Source organism: Bacillus rossius (genome assembly GCF_032445375.1).
Source record: "Bacillus rossius redtenbacheri isolate Brsri chromosome 9 unlocalized genomic scaffold, Brsri_v3 Brsri_v3_scf9_2, whole genome shotgun sequence".
NCBI classification, from domain to species: Eukaryota; Metazoa; Arthropoda; class Insecta; order Phasmatodea; family Bacillidae; genus Bacillus; species Bacillus rossius.
The window spans coordinates 39,294,108-39,309,114 of NW_026962013.1; the positions used below are offsets into that span (position 1 = coordinate 39,294,108).

The window sequence follows — 15,007 nt, forward strand, 5'->3', positions numbered from 1 at the left end:
GCGCCGCTTTCGAAATGTTCAAAGAACCAACTAAATGTCTTTGACGCCATGTTTTCCCCAACATAATGTTCCTGGCTAATAATATATAGGTATTTTTAAAGATGCGATTTTATTTTGTTATGGCTGTTCAAGTTTACCAAATGTAATCCAGGATAGTTTAACTACCATAGAGTTTACTTTGGCACACCAATACACATCGTACATCCCCCGATGTTCGTGAAACATGCTCGGGTGCATGTTGCCACACGTGGGTCCGCCATCTTGACGACTTCGGCTCGTGGCTATAGCAGCTTCTGCATGCATGCGCACTGGACTTTGAAATGTCAAATTTTCGCTGTGTAATGTGCGTTTATTTCATTGCATTTCTGGTGCATACTAAAATTTCACCTTCAACTCACCTAGAGAAGTATAACATCAAATACGCAGGCGATGGTATCACCGGTCTAGGGGGAAATGTCACAGGTTCAACCGTTCAACCGTTCAACCGTTCAACATGCGACGCTTTCGGTAAACTTCATGTTCGGTTAGCTTTGAGAAATCAACAGTATCATCTTGTTAAACAGAATTACAGTTAGGTTTTAAGAAGAGGAATATTTTTTACCGTTTTTACTTTAAATGAATATTTCTGGTCCATTTATCTCACTTGGCGTTATTTAAAAAAAAATCTGCTTTAAATTTCGTGTCCGTGTTTCGTATCATAAGTTTATTTGCAGCATGAGAACTATGAATTTGTTCGTTGGCGAGGTTATATGTTTACACATCACTAGCGAGCACTGAGAGACTAGCAAATATATATATATGTGTGTGTGTATGTTAGCCGAGATAGCCGTGGTACACATAAACTCTGCTTAGCAAGAGACTGCTGAATACAGAATTGACCACTAACGGTATAGTAACATTAATAAAATGAAAAATATCTCGTGATGGCTTCAAAACCTTAGGTTAGCGCTTGTCCCACAAAAATAAAAAAAAAAAATTGCGGAGAGACCAGACAGCTTCTCACAGTCCAGGATCTCAAAAGAAAAAAGCCAAGTAATTCCACGCCGATGGAATTAGAAAGGTCTGGCGGAAGCGCAAAGCAGAGGTTCGTGATGAACGGGTAACGGATGAATTACTCCCGAGAAACTGAGTAAATTCATTTAAAGCGTGTTCACTCATCATTGAAATAAATTGAAGGAGGTTTTTTTGCGCAGGTAACACAGATAAATAGCTCCTGTGTGCACATACCTAGCACAACTAGTTCTTTAGTGTTTTGCGGCAGTGAAATTCCTCTCTTGCATTTACTAGAGACGCGCACCGGGATTAATTACACACACTTGAAGACCAAGACGGTGTCAACTGTCCATTCGCCGCTGCCACATTTCAGTTTCCAGCCGCATTGCATGTGATTACATCTTTTGGTTTATTGTCCTTCGGAACGAGTCATACAACCTACACTGTATTTTTTTTGTAAATGAAAAAATAAATATTCATTTAAAATTACAGATATTGGTAAACGTTCACATTTACGTGAAAACAACTGTATCACTACAAAAAGTATTTGCATTATCACTGGGTTTAAAATCTTATCCGGGTATTTATGGTTTGTGTTTCCCAATAGTGAAAGTTATTTGTAAATCGTTCCCTGAATAGGTTTCCAGTATAATCTGAGCCCAGTTATTAAATATTTGATTATCTTTTCTAAAATTAAAAAAAAAAAACATGCTTGAATGAAACATCAATTAAAGTATCAAATTATGCGCCAATTTTCACAAGAAATGCTCAGTTATATCTATAAAAAACATACATCATATATGTAAAAATTGCGAAGTTACAATATCTTTCTTGTAGCATTAAAAATTATTTCTTGGCAACTGGTTTCCAAAGGGAATTTTTGTTAAAGTACAGAAAAATTATTTCCGTGTAATAGGGATAATATATGAAACTGGTAAAAATAATGCGAGATAAGTGGTGTCAGCGAATCTGGCGGCGTGGATAGGCTCTACGTTTTTGTACAATATGTGTTTAGGGGCCCGCAGAATTTCATTTCGTGGGAATGGGTATGATATAACTTTTACCGCTGTTTGCTTTCAGATTAGTTCCTTTTGTTGGTGGGAATTTTTTTTATTATTTTTAGGTTTTTAGAGGGGAATATATTACGCACCATCCCCCAAAACTACATTTTTTTTGCTTACGCCCCTGTCAACCCCGGACGTTAATCGAACCTGGAATCATCTTTGCAGGGGTGAGCGCGGTGCCACTGGAAGATGCTACGTTATTAGGAAAACATTTTATTTATTTTTTTTCTAGGTGAGGGATGTAAGGTTGGTCAAGAGGAGACGAAAAAAAATCCTCGAGGAAAGAGAGGTAGCGCACGACCTGACCACGTCGGAGATATGAAGAAGGAGAAACAACAGACGAAGATGAAAATGTTTTGGCGAAGGGAAGGGGAGGAATGAGGAGTGGGTTTGGATGGTAGGAGTAAAAAAAAGAAAAGAAAGAAACAAAAAGATAAAACAAAAAGAAAGTTTTAAGTATTGGTTTGCGGGGGGAGACCGGTAGCCCCGGCGGGCTGCGGCAATCACATGGATTACTCTTGAAGGGGTCTCTCCTTTTCATTAACCGGCGGAGGGGCCGGCTACCGACCGCACGGCGCGCCGACTGCCAGCGGAGTCCGGCGACCGGTGCTCTCTGGCGTCCGTGGCTTTCTTCCGATACCGGTGCTTTTACTGCCGTTACCCATACTTTTCCTTCCTATACTGACACTTTTCCTTCCGATACCCATACTTTTTCTTCCTATACTGACACTTTTCCTTCCGTTACCCATACACTTCCTTCCTATACTGACACTTTTCCTTCCGATACCCATACTTTTTCTTCCTATACTGACACTTTTCCTTCCGTTACCCATACTTTTCCTTCCTATACTGACACTTTTCCTTCCGATACCTATACTTTTCCTTCCAATACTGACACTTTTCCTTCCTATACAGATACTTTTTCTTCCGATATCAATACTTTTCCTTCCTATATCGAAACCTTTCCTTCCGATGCCTAATACTTTTCCTTCCGATACCAATACTTTTCCTTCCGATGCCGATACTTTTCCTTCCGATACCGATACTTTTCCTTCCGATACAGATACTTTTTCTTCCGATATCAATACTTTTCCTTCCTATATCAAAACCTTTCCTTCCGATGCCTAATACTTTTCCTTCCGATACCTATACTTTTCCTTCCAATACTGACACTTTTCCTTCCTATACAGATACTTTTTCTTCCGATATCAATACTTTTCCTTCCTATATTGAAACCTTTCCTTCCGATGCCTAATACTTTTCCTTCCGATACCAATACTTTTCCTTCCGATACAGAAACTTTTCCTTCCGATGCCGATACTTTTCCTTCCGATACCGATACTTTTCCTTCCGATACAGATACTTTTTCTTCCGATATCAATACTTTTCCTTCCTATATCGAAACCTTTCCTTCCGATGCCTAATACTTTTCCTTCCGATACCTATACTTTTCCTTCCAATACTGACACTTTTCCTTCCTATACAGATACTTTTTCTTCCGATATCAATACTTTTCCTTCCTATATCGAAACCTTTCCTTCCGATGCCTAATACTTTTCCTTCCGATACCAATACTTTTCCTTCCGATACAGAAACTTTTCCTTCCGATGCCGATACTTTTCCTTTCGATACCGATACTTTTCCTTCCTATACAGATACTTTTTCTTCCGATATAAATACTTTTCCTTCCTATATCGAAACCTTTCCTTCCGATGCCTAATACTTTTCCTTCCGATACCAATACTTTTCCTTCCGATGCCGATACTTTTCCTTCCGATACCGATACTTTTCCTTCCGATACAGATACTTTTTCTTCCGATATCAATACTTTTCCTTCCTATATCGAAACCTTTCCTTCCGATGCCTAATACTTTTCCTTCCGATACCTATACTTTTCCTTCCAATACTGACACTTTTCCTTCCTATACAGATACTTTTTCTTCCGATATCAATACTTTTCCTTCCTATATTGAAACCTTTCCTTCCGATGCCTAATACTTTTCCTTCCGATACCAATACTTTTCCTTCCGATACAGAAACTTTTCCTTCCGATGCCGATACTTTTCCTTCCGATACCGATACTTTTCCTTCCGATACAGATACTTTTTCTTCCGATATCAATACTTTTCCTTCCTATATCGAAACCTTTCCTTCCGATGCCTAATACTTTTCCTTCCGATACCTATACTTTTCCTTCCAATACTGACACTTTTCCTTCCTATACAGATACTTTTTCTTCCGATATCAATACTTTTCCTTCCTATATCGAAACCTTTCCTTCCGATGCCTAATACTTTTCCTTCCGATACCAATACTTTTCCTTCCGATACAGAAACTTTTCCTTCCGATGCCGATACTTTTCCTTTCGATACCGATACTTTTCCTTTCGATACAGATACTTTTTCTTCCGATATCAATACTTTTCCTTCCTATATCGAAACCTTTCCTTCCGATGCCTAATACTTTTCCTTCCGATACCAATACTTTTCCTTCCGATGCAGAAACTTTTCTTCCGATGCCGATACTTTTCCTTCCGATACCGATACTTTTCCTTCCAATACAGATACTTTTACTTCCGATCGCAATACTTTTACTTCCGATACCGAAACTTTTCCTTCCGATGCCGATACTTTTCCTTCCGACACCGATACTTTTCTGCCGATACCGATATTTTTGTACACATCTTTTTTTTATTCCGATACTGATACGAATTCTTCCGATGCCGATTTTATTTTCACATACCTATATTTTTTATTTTACACTACAGATTTTCTTCCGATGCTGATACATTTTCTTCCGATACTAATAATTTTTTTTGTACACACACCGATACCGATAATTTTATGCGCAATATCTTTATCAGTCCTCTTTAGCTGGTCTCGCATTGAGTGATCGTATATACAATTTTTAAAAAAATACTCTTGGTAAAATGATTTTGAAAGTGTCCGAAATCTGGCTGTATGGGCCAGGTTCCACCAAGTTCAGTTGGCTTTTAATTTTTGGTACTAGCAACAAATGAGCGAGTGAGAAAGTAAAAACTTTTACGATGCTTCGTTTGCTACCCATTAGTTTCGTTTGCTTGTTGAAGAATTTCGATATTTATTATTTAATGTAAAAAAACTCTTTATCTGTGGCAAAGTATCGATACCACAAGTAATTTATACTTCAATTTCAATACCGCGTCGATACCACTTACGCCATTCTCCATTGGGGAAACATTCAAGGCATGGTCCAGCAAGCCATGTTTAAATTAATTTTTGCTGCTTCTGAATGTATAACGACAGAAGTAAAATTAATTGACACCTTCAAATTCACGTTATTATTTAGAGAAAGGATGGCATGAATATGCAATGAAACTGCGTTCTCGTTAGACCGTAGGTAGCTTACACACTGCTACAAATAGTGTCCCCTGTAAAGTCATTGATGCTTAGTATTTTTAGAGAATGACTAAAACTGTGATAATACTTTCAATAGACAATATCATGAACAGTTAGTTACATGTAACCTCCAACCTAACTTCTTGTTAACAGTACACTAACATTCTGAGAAACAATCTTGTTTCCTTCAACAATATATTTTTCCAGTGTTCTGATGTCCTGTAATCCAATTTATTGACTTTTTTTTTACGTCTTTTGCGTCTGTCGAAGTGGTGCAAAACTCAATGTTTTCATTAGACTATAACTGGCTTTACGTTCAGGCTTCATTTCCATTAAAGCGAGAATTTGCGGAAAGGTTTCAGACAGTCTTTTTTTTTATGAACTGTTGGTTTGTTTGATGTCTACGTGTTGTTTGCACTTTGAACAAAACAAACTCGAATCTTTTGGATTTGCCTTTTAGCACTGAACCACAAATATCGGAGTGAATTTAAACGTTCTGATCCACCAAGAGTCAAGAGTATTGCGTGGTTGCGAATTGCAGAAATAGTAATTGATTGTGGTTTATAGCCGCGTCAAAGTTGAAGAAATTATCTAACACAAGGGACACGTATTTTTCGCGAAAATATTTCGAGACAAGCTGAGAGTTGAAAAACTGCAGCATCAGCTGTGTTCGGTGATTGGGTGAGTTTCTTTTAGGTACACGTCTACTGTATTTGAGTGCAGGAACAAACGCGTCCTAAGTGGCCCGAACAAATAAGGAAATGACTTCTCTTGCAGACAGCCACCAATAACAAGGATGAAACCGCTGGTGCAAGGCATACCGTATTGCAGTGTTAAGATTTTTTTTTTTTTGCGAAACATGCCTGCCCCTATCTATCACTAGGGACCGGAAAAATTCGCGGTTTCAATGACCTCCAGGATAGACTCCGCAGTCTTCTGTATGCCTAAGCTCATTGGCTTCTGACTTGAAAGAAGCCTCGACTGGCTTCTTCGTGATTCTACACTTCTTTGGCTGAGGGTCTCTCATTGGCTCAGAGTCCTGGAGATAAACCGCAAGCCAATAGCAGAAGGGTCGCTCAGGTGTAGGTACTCGAATTTTAGCCTATCGCGAATTGATTTCGCGAATTTTCCCGGTCTCTATGGCGTAAGTATAGGGCCTGTGCATATGTTGGTGCATGCTATCTATGTTCAAAGTAAAGCATCCCGTATAAGGTTATTTTATAGAATTTTTGAAAAAGAAAAGTTTTTATTTTTATTATTTGTTTTTGCATTCTTGTTTCTGAGAAAGATGAACAGATAATGGTCAACATATTTTTTTCCAGCAAGTCCACAAGTTAGCAGGGGACAAACAGAAGTATTGCCAGTTACAGAAGTTTTAAAAATAGATATTTTATAACATTTCCGTTTGTTGCGGAGACAGCCTACATTTATAATATGGCACATCTAACCCAACTTATTGTTGTCTCTATATTAACAGTATTTTTTTCCTACAACCATATAGTCTAATTGTTTCTGCGTTTTCTCGTTCAAAATATGTACGTAGGTTTTAACATCAGACTATCGTTAGGTATATCGTAGACTACGTTCAGATCAGTTATTCGATAACTACGTGTAATTTACAAATTCAAAAACACAATAAAACACTTTTATATAAAAATTTCAACACATTTGTTATTTTGCGAGTTTTGTTAAGTACAAAAATACGGTGGAAAAAATCTGTTATCATGATGATTTTGTCAGGAAATTCTGTCAAATCTGAGAATGCTTTATGCTTAAAAGTAGAGAAGATAATCTAATTACCTTATGTGTTGTCTGATTTATAATAATAACTTAGAATAAGGATACATTTTTTTAAGAATAATAACACTCCAGCTAGCTTGCACATGTGTGAGTGCTAATAATATGCCTACTTTGTGCATACGTGCAGTATTCTTACAATATATACCATTATATAAAAATTGCACAAAATGTTATAATTAATTATTTAAAAGTGGTTTATGAAATGGGTTTGTTGGAATGTCCGAAGTGGCTTGCCGGTTGCGAAACGCTTCGTTGGCGAGGGGAAAGCAATTACTTTCCCAACGCACAATAACAATATTAAAAAAATAAAAAAATAAACGGGCGGAGTAATTAATAGTTTGGAAAGACGCGGAGGTATACAGCTGCGACCGGGCGAAAGGATTTCGAGAGAGACATGAGGCAGGAAAATATTGGAAGGGAGCAGTTGGCTTGGCGAGGGGGGAAGGGGCGGGGCAACATTGTAATTGAAACGTAATGATCAGGTATTTACGTAATAACTGAAACGCGGTGTCCCGCAGGCGGTGGATCGCTTGTTTTCTTCTTGTTATTATCGTTCTCTGCGCCGCCCGTCCATCGTCTCTCGTTTTTCTTTTTCTAAGCCATCGCGGACGAACGAAAGAAATAAAGGTAAAAGAAAGAAGAGGGAGAGAGAGAGGGCAGAGGTGGACCGGCGCAATCAAACGGCCGAGCCGTACCGAGCGAAAGAAGGTGGGGGAAAGGATCCACCTCCTTATTTTCAGATTATAATACAGCTTTCGCCGGCCTTATATTAGCACCGAATCGCCGACGGACTCCTTCCACCCCCTAACCCACACCCTCACCCCTCCCTTTTTTTCCTTATCCGTTCGTCTTTGCGCCTTTGAAGCCTGCCCGCTCTTTAACACGCCTACCCGAGACAGCGGGCTCGATTTCATTACCCCCCACTTCTTTCTAATTCACCTCACCCCCCCCCCCCCCATCGCATCACGAAACACCCCCGCGCAAGCCGCGGCTTATCATTTTTGGAACACGTTCGCCTTTAAATGCCCCGCTGATGGGCGATTTGCGTCGGCCTCGCGGGCGCCGAAGGAACACGCCTGCCCGGACGCGCAGCCCTTCTGGGAGATACCCATCCGCTCCGGCTGCGGCGCCTCTGCCCCCCCCCCCCCCCCCCCTCCGCCGTCACGCCGAGGTCGCCGCCCGACGCCGGGCCCGGGGTTCGTGTCCCGCTCCGACCGTCCTGACTCACACCCAGGGACTGGGGAAGTCAGCGGGTTCAAGCACCTCCACGATAGACTCCATCTGCACACTCGGGCCGAAGTCCCCCTGTTCATCGGCTGCTGAAACAACTGATGCTCTCTAATTGGCCCCAGAGTCCTCCGGTTTGACGACGAACCAATAGCAGAATCAGCGCAAAGGTATAATTATTTGAAATGTATCATATCACGAAATGGATCCACGAATTTTCCCTGTCTCTATATTAACGGCTTTTTTTTTTTACAGCGGTTAGCTGAAATCAATTAATTCCACGCGAAATGCTGCGTTTGTTTCCTTGGAATATGTCGTGTCTAGTGGCAGGCCTGAACTCCCATTGGACTGCAACAAGGTATACCCGCACCAGCAGCGGTTTCTTCCTTGTGATTGGCGGCCGTCTGCGGGAGAAGTCGTTGCTTTCGTTTGACCGAGCCACTCAGGACGCGTTTGCTTCCACACTGAATCACTGTGATTGGTGTTGAAACAGTAGACATAGACGATGCTACAGTGTGTTAACTTCCAGCTAGTATCGTAATCTTTTCGCAAAATATGCACGCTCCAGTCATGTCAGATTTCTCCCCCGATGTACCAGGTCCGTATCATTGTTTGCTCACGTCTCCGCTGACCTACCTCGGTATCGCGAATACGTTAAGCCTACATAAAAATTGTAGTCAACGTTTGCAGAGAATGGATATATGTAAGAAATTGTTCGGAATTCCATCAAACCAATAAGGGTGTAATAATTAATTGAAAACTGTTAGGGCCATGCAATATTTTATTTTGTATTGTAAAATAAACCTTGTAATTCGTGACCGTCTGCAATTAAAAAAATTGGCCTGTTTGGCCGGATAATATATTATGAACGCGTTTGTTTCCAGGCTGGATGGCTTTGTATAGTATGACTAAAGACCGGAATAATTCGCAGTTTTAGTTCGCGACAGACTAGAATCCAAATACGTTTACCTACTTTGATGGTTCAGTGATCGGGCTACAGTTTACCTGAAGGTCGGTGAACCAATGAAAAACCCTCAGCAAAAATGTATCTAAACAAAAGCACGCCAGTTAACTGGTGTCGCGAGTCAGTAGCCAATGAGCAGGTGTTATTTGCCCGAGTGCATAGAGTACCGAGGAGTCTATCCTAGAGGTCATTTTTCCTTAACATAGCTATGATTGGTGTTGCTGACGGTAAACATGTGCCTGAAATAAACCCACCCAACCACGAAACACAGATAAATATACACAGTTTTAACACACAACTGGTCTGGAAATCTTTTCGCGAGAAATGCATGGCCCTTCAAATAGTAGTTATAAATATATTTATCAATGATCCACGATAACTCTACTATATTACTTAAGGAGTGAATGATTAATTTAGGAACTTTTACTGTATGTTTGGCAACATTCTCATACAATGTTCAGGGTAGTAAGTTTCATTATTAGAAACTGGACGATTCCGTGGTTTAATTTCGTTTGGATTAAAATTATTTTACCATGGTGCTGATTCTGCTATGAGCTCACAGTTTGACCTGAGGACAATAGGTCAACGCTAATCTCAACCTAAGCAGCATCGGATCACAGACTACTCAGTTGAGACGTCTCACAAGTCAGCAGCCAAAATACGAATTTGCGTCAATACCACTGTAGTCCAATCATCAACGTGAAACAGATGTATATGTGCTTCAAGCATGCTTTGTTACTTGAAGAAATATTTGTGGCTCTAGTCATTAACTTTATATTTACCACTGTAAAATAGTAAAATATTTATGCTTATACTTGTAGACTTGCAAAAATTTTGCCAACTAAAATCAAAATAATTTTTTAGATTGATAGTAAAATTATAAAATAAAAATGTTGTCAAGTTGATTTTTAGAGCACTAACGTCACCCAATAATTAATTCCTACGATGTTGATTAGATTGTAGATCCACACAACTATCCTGTTACTAATACCTCTAAATTTTATGCTGCTGTTAAGAAACTCAAATAAATGTGCGTGATAATGAAGGCGTGTGTATACGAACAGTAAATCAGGATGTTTTAATCTTTTCAATAATTAGTTCTCATCAATTCGTAGCATCTTTACTGCCGAGCAATTTAGGAATATTTTGTCCCAATTTAAAAAAAAGTATTTTTTTTTTAAGTCAGTAGTTTCATACCCAGTAATTTTGCTAAAGAAGCTTAGGTGTGCTAGCGGCAGATGTTTGGTAGCTCTAGTTCATAATTAGGTTTCGTCTAACCTGCGTATTATTTAACAACAGATAAATACGGTGCACCTCTTCGACATCTTTTTTTACTGGATATGTACATACCAATTATACATACTCCTGTGCTCATGTGGTTGATTATCACAACTCATTAGTTCATACTCAGCAGCTGCTTCGGAAGAAGAATAATTGAGCTATCTACATAGTAAATGATTACGAAGTAGATAAGAGTTTCACAGAAAACATATAAATGAAAAATTTGGTACATTTGAAACAAACTATTTTTGTTTGCTGCAGATAATTGTAGATCCTGCAAAATTCGTTTAATTTCCTGACACCACGATGAACTCTGCGTGTACTTGTACACAAACCAGTCGGTGACTATTATCAGCTGGCTGCAGCCACATTTTACCTTCCGGTCGGATTGCTTGTGTTTACGTCATTTGAATTTTGCAATGTTGTTTTTGGTTTCTTGTGCTTCGGGGCATGTCAAATCTACCTTTGGTCCAATGATAACTGTATAATGGTATGCATTTCAGCCTCTCCCAGAATAATAAAGTCAATTTAGCAGATTTTAGGTTATTGAAAAATAAAATAAAATCTTATTTTCTCTAATCACACCTTACTATTTATTTCAAATAACTCTCAGAACCGATTAGCTATTCTAAATAAAATTATTTTCAGGTTGGTTTATGAATAACACAACTTTAATGCTCGGATTTTTTTCTGTCCAAGAAAGACACAGATTTCCTTTATATGACCAGCGTTTATAAAATGCACATTAGTGTGCCCCTTTGGCAGGTACCTATTACTCGTATATTACTGGCATAGTGTCGCCGTGAGCGTGTCAAGAGCACAATAGTTCAATCGTAAATGTTAAATATATTTTTATGTGCATCAACAAGAATTCTATGTTATCATATCAATTCGCGAAGTAATCGTGGCACTGTCTATTCAAAAAGACTTTCTTCTTGAAGGACTAATTTGAAACACCAGACCGATGCGAATTTCCAAACAACTAGAATACACAAAAAGGTCGTGTGAAATAATGGCTGACTAATTCTTGCTAATGAGGATGCATATACTTTACGTTTGTTCAGTTTTCATGCTCGGTGCATCGTCACAACCAGCCAAGTCCTGGGCTCTAGCCCAACATCTGGCTGGTCTTCCTCTTGGATCAACCATTTTCTTTGTGGCCTGCCCAGTGGTATGCCTGTCATGTTGTCCTCTCGTCTCGTGCACCATGCACCACCACTGAGCTCAGTCCTCTGCTACAACCCACCACCATGTATGGCTCTAGCCTGAATGATTGCAGGTCCTCTTTATGGTCCAACCATCTTCGTGGTGGCTTTCCATATGTTCTGCCTTACGTGTGTACCTCTCATAATCATGTAACACACGACCCCACTGATCTCGGTACCCTGCCACGACAGCTTGCAGTTCCTCTTCCTGGTCCAACCATCTTCATAGGTGCCTCCCAAGGTGGTATATTTTGTCTCAGCCACTGGAATCATCTAACTTTAAGCTCTACCAGGACTTCTGTAGAGTTGAGAAACTTTTGAATGGCATCATTACACTGCTTGCTCCAAAGTCTGTTCACGTTAAATCTTATGTAGATGTTCTACAACATATTATTTATCATTTTTGGAAACTGTTTAATGGTTGGCTTGTCAGACCATTGAGTGTCAACGCTACAACACTGTACCAGAGAACAGGCTCGATCAGATTTTTTTTTCCAAATTGCTACCTTCGTAGCCCAGAGTTGAAGTTGTGCAACGAATAGGGGTTCATGTTTGATAATGGGCCTCACTTGCAGCTTTCACCCGTTTCAGGACTTCAGTACCCGATTTATTGTCTTCCATAATGGTAATCCGTGATGGTATCCCCCTCCCCCAAATTCGCTTCCCGAACCTCGAATCGCACAAGTTTTTTTTAGATAATGGGTGGCATGCACATTTATCAGTATGTACTTAGTCCTTTATTAACATTCAGGCCGTTAATTCCACTTTCAAAACCCCTTCTTTTTTCAATTTGCAAATGGTTCAGGCCCCAAAACATTAAGCTATCGTCGTAAAGGTTCCGAGACTTCTGTGATGTTTGTTTTGTGATCGGAGGTGTTTGACAGGAGGGTTTAGTGATCCCTCGGTTGATACGGGCTTGGGACTGTCGAAGCTTCAATGGAGTTTTTCTTGTCTCCGTCCCACTTGGCTTGTGAATGTTCTTGCAATACTTGGGACTCTTATAAAATATATTGTTATGTTGCCTGTACTGATGTCTTTTTTTCCTATTTAAGTACATAAGTTTTCTATTGTCTATTTTCTGCTCGTTTATATTGGTGTGGCAGTGAAATATTTCGACATGGTTTCTGGTGTTGTGTTCGCAGCCTGTTCTCGAGCACGGCCGCGGGCCACTACTCCACCCCCAACCTGACCCCGCACTCGCCCGCCGAGGCCAAGTCCGGCTACCCCTACTTCGGCCAGCTGAGCGGCATGGAGGCGGGCATCGTGTGCGGGCGGGCGCACTGACGCCAGGCGGCGGGCGAGGGGGGAGGACTCTCCGCAGGCGGCGCCCCCTGGGAGAACAAGTGGACTCTCCCGCACAGCCGGATGACGTCACCACCCGACCTCGTGGGCCCTCGCGGGGGACAGGAGGGTGCGGGCTGTAGCAAGCTGGGAGGGGAGGAAGGGAGCGACCCCTCTTGGCTTCCGCCGCTGTACCAGTCCTGCTCCAAGCCGCGCGACGCCCTGGAGTTCCCTGGTGGGTTCCTGCCCGTTTAAAAACCACGGAAACCATGCTGGATCGCATGAAGAGACTTCTTACGAAATGTGCCAGTGCTACATGTGGCGAAGTGGAGCAAGCATTCTCCCCTGCTCGCGAATTGAAGGTAATCGGATCTGCTGAATGATGTAGGAGAGAAGCCCGTGATAGCCAGAGAAAATATTCTTTGATTTAGGACATTAAATACTATAAATGTATCGACTTTAATTATGTAAAATGGCTTAATTTATATCATGCTTTGCACCATCTCATTATTTATAGCTTACCTTTACCACTTGCGTGAAAACGAATTTGGGTTGATGGGCACTGCTTAGTGATCGATTCAAGCCAACCCTTTCTAAGTGTGTACATACAGTTTCGTGATTCATATTTCATTTCTTAGAACTAACTATCTATGGTTCCCGAAATAACTACTTGCATGATGAAGACTTGCAAAAAAATGTTGCTGTTAAGGTGCATAGTTCAAGCAGGTTTGTATTTATTTAAAAATTGAATGGGAAATAATAGCGCACTTTTAAGTGTATAGTTGTATATTTGGCACGGTTTTTGGAAACAAGTAAATTTCGTATTGCTATATTTTTATATATAATTTAGTAGACTGTGACTTATACAACATAATGACTTTAATCGTGCCTTTTTAGATCATAGCAGTAAAATGGCATCATAATTATATTTCCATATTATTTCATAGTTTGTTTTCCATCATGTATTAAGTGAATTAAAATTCGAAATTTTCCATTAAAACAATTTAAGATCCGGAAAATGTATACACGTATGTAATGTATTTTTATACATTTTATTAAATGTTGTGCCTGTATTATCGTATGAGCAACTTGTGCCTTTACACTTGATGTGATAAAATAAATCAACTTTTACTTGCAACAAAAAGTATGTTTTGCACACTTTGACATTTTAAAATTAGGATACAATTTTATTTTTCTGAAGATAATCGTATTGTCATGAAGTCATACTGATAACAATTCATTCTTTGAACTAGCTTAGTCCAGTTTCAACTCGGTATCTTGTGTGGCACTTTTTTATATTGAAAATACATAATTAAAAAATTCTGTGTTTTTATGTCAACATCAAGACTGGTGAGTAAAATATGTATAGTTAATATTTTAGATTTTTCTATACATCTGGTTTATAAGTATTGTTACGATTTACCGCGGGTTCGTAAAGGATAGCCCAATTAAAGATTTTTTATCACACACAGTTTTATTTATTACCACTACTTGTCACTTACAAATAATCTTCTAAATTGGCAAATAATTAATTACACTTAAATAAATGTCAATTCCCCAGTCACTCGTTTCACACACCTCGCTGGGCCGAACCTCTGGCGCAACTTTCGCCGCAGCACCCCTCGTGGGTCTCCGCCGCGGGACTCCGTCGCCGCACTCCGCCGCCGCCGTCACACCCTTCGCCGAGATCCCACACGACGACTCGCTCGCAACTTCACTCGGGACTCCGCCGCGCCCGCGACTCTATCGCCCGGAAACTCCCGACTCCACTCACTCACTCAGACTCTCTGCCCTGGAACCTTCGTCCAAGGACTT

The 15,007-nt window shown here is 40.2% G+C and overlaps 1 protein-coding gene across 1 annotated transcript in view; it reads left to right on the forward strand.

The window, feature by feature from the left end:
- Positions 1–13,195, forward strand: part of LOC134542908 (protein gooseberry) — a 173,790-nt gene extending 160,595 nt beyond the window's left edge. The window contains exon 7 of the mRNA XM_063387494.1: positions 13,054–13,195. Coding sequence (XP_063243564.1) covers positions 13,054–13,195 — 142 coding nt within the window. The remainder of the gene's footprint in view (positions 1–13,053) is intronic.
- The last annotated feature ends 1,812 nt before the right edge of the window (positions 13,196–15,007 follow it).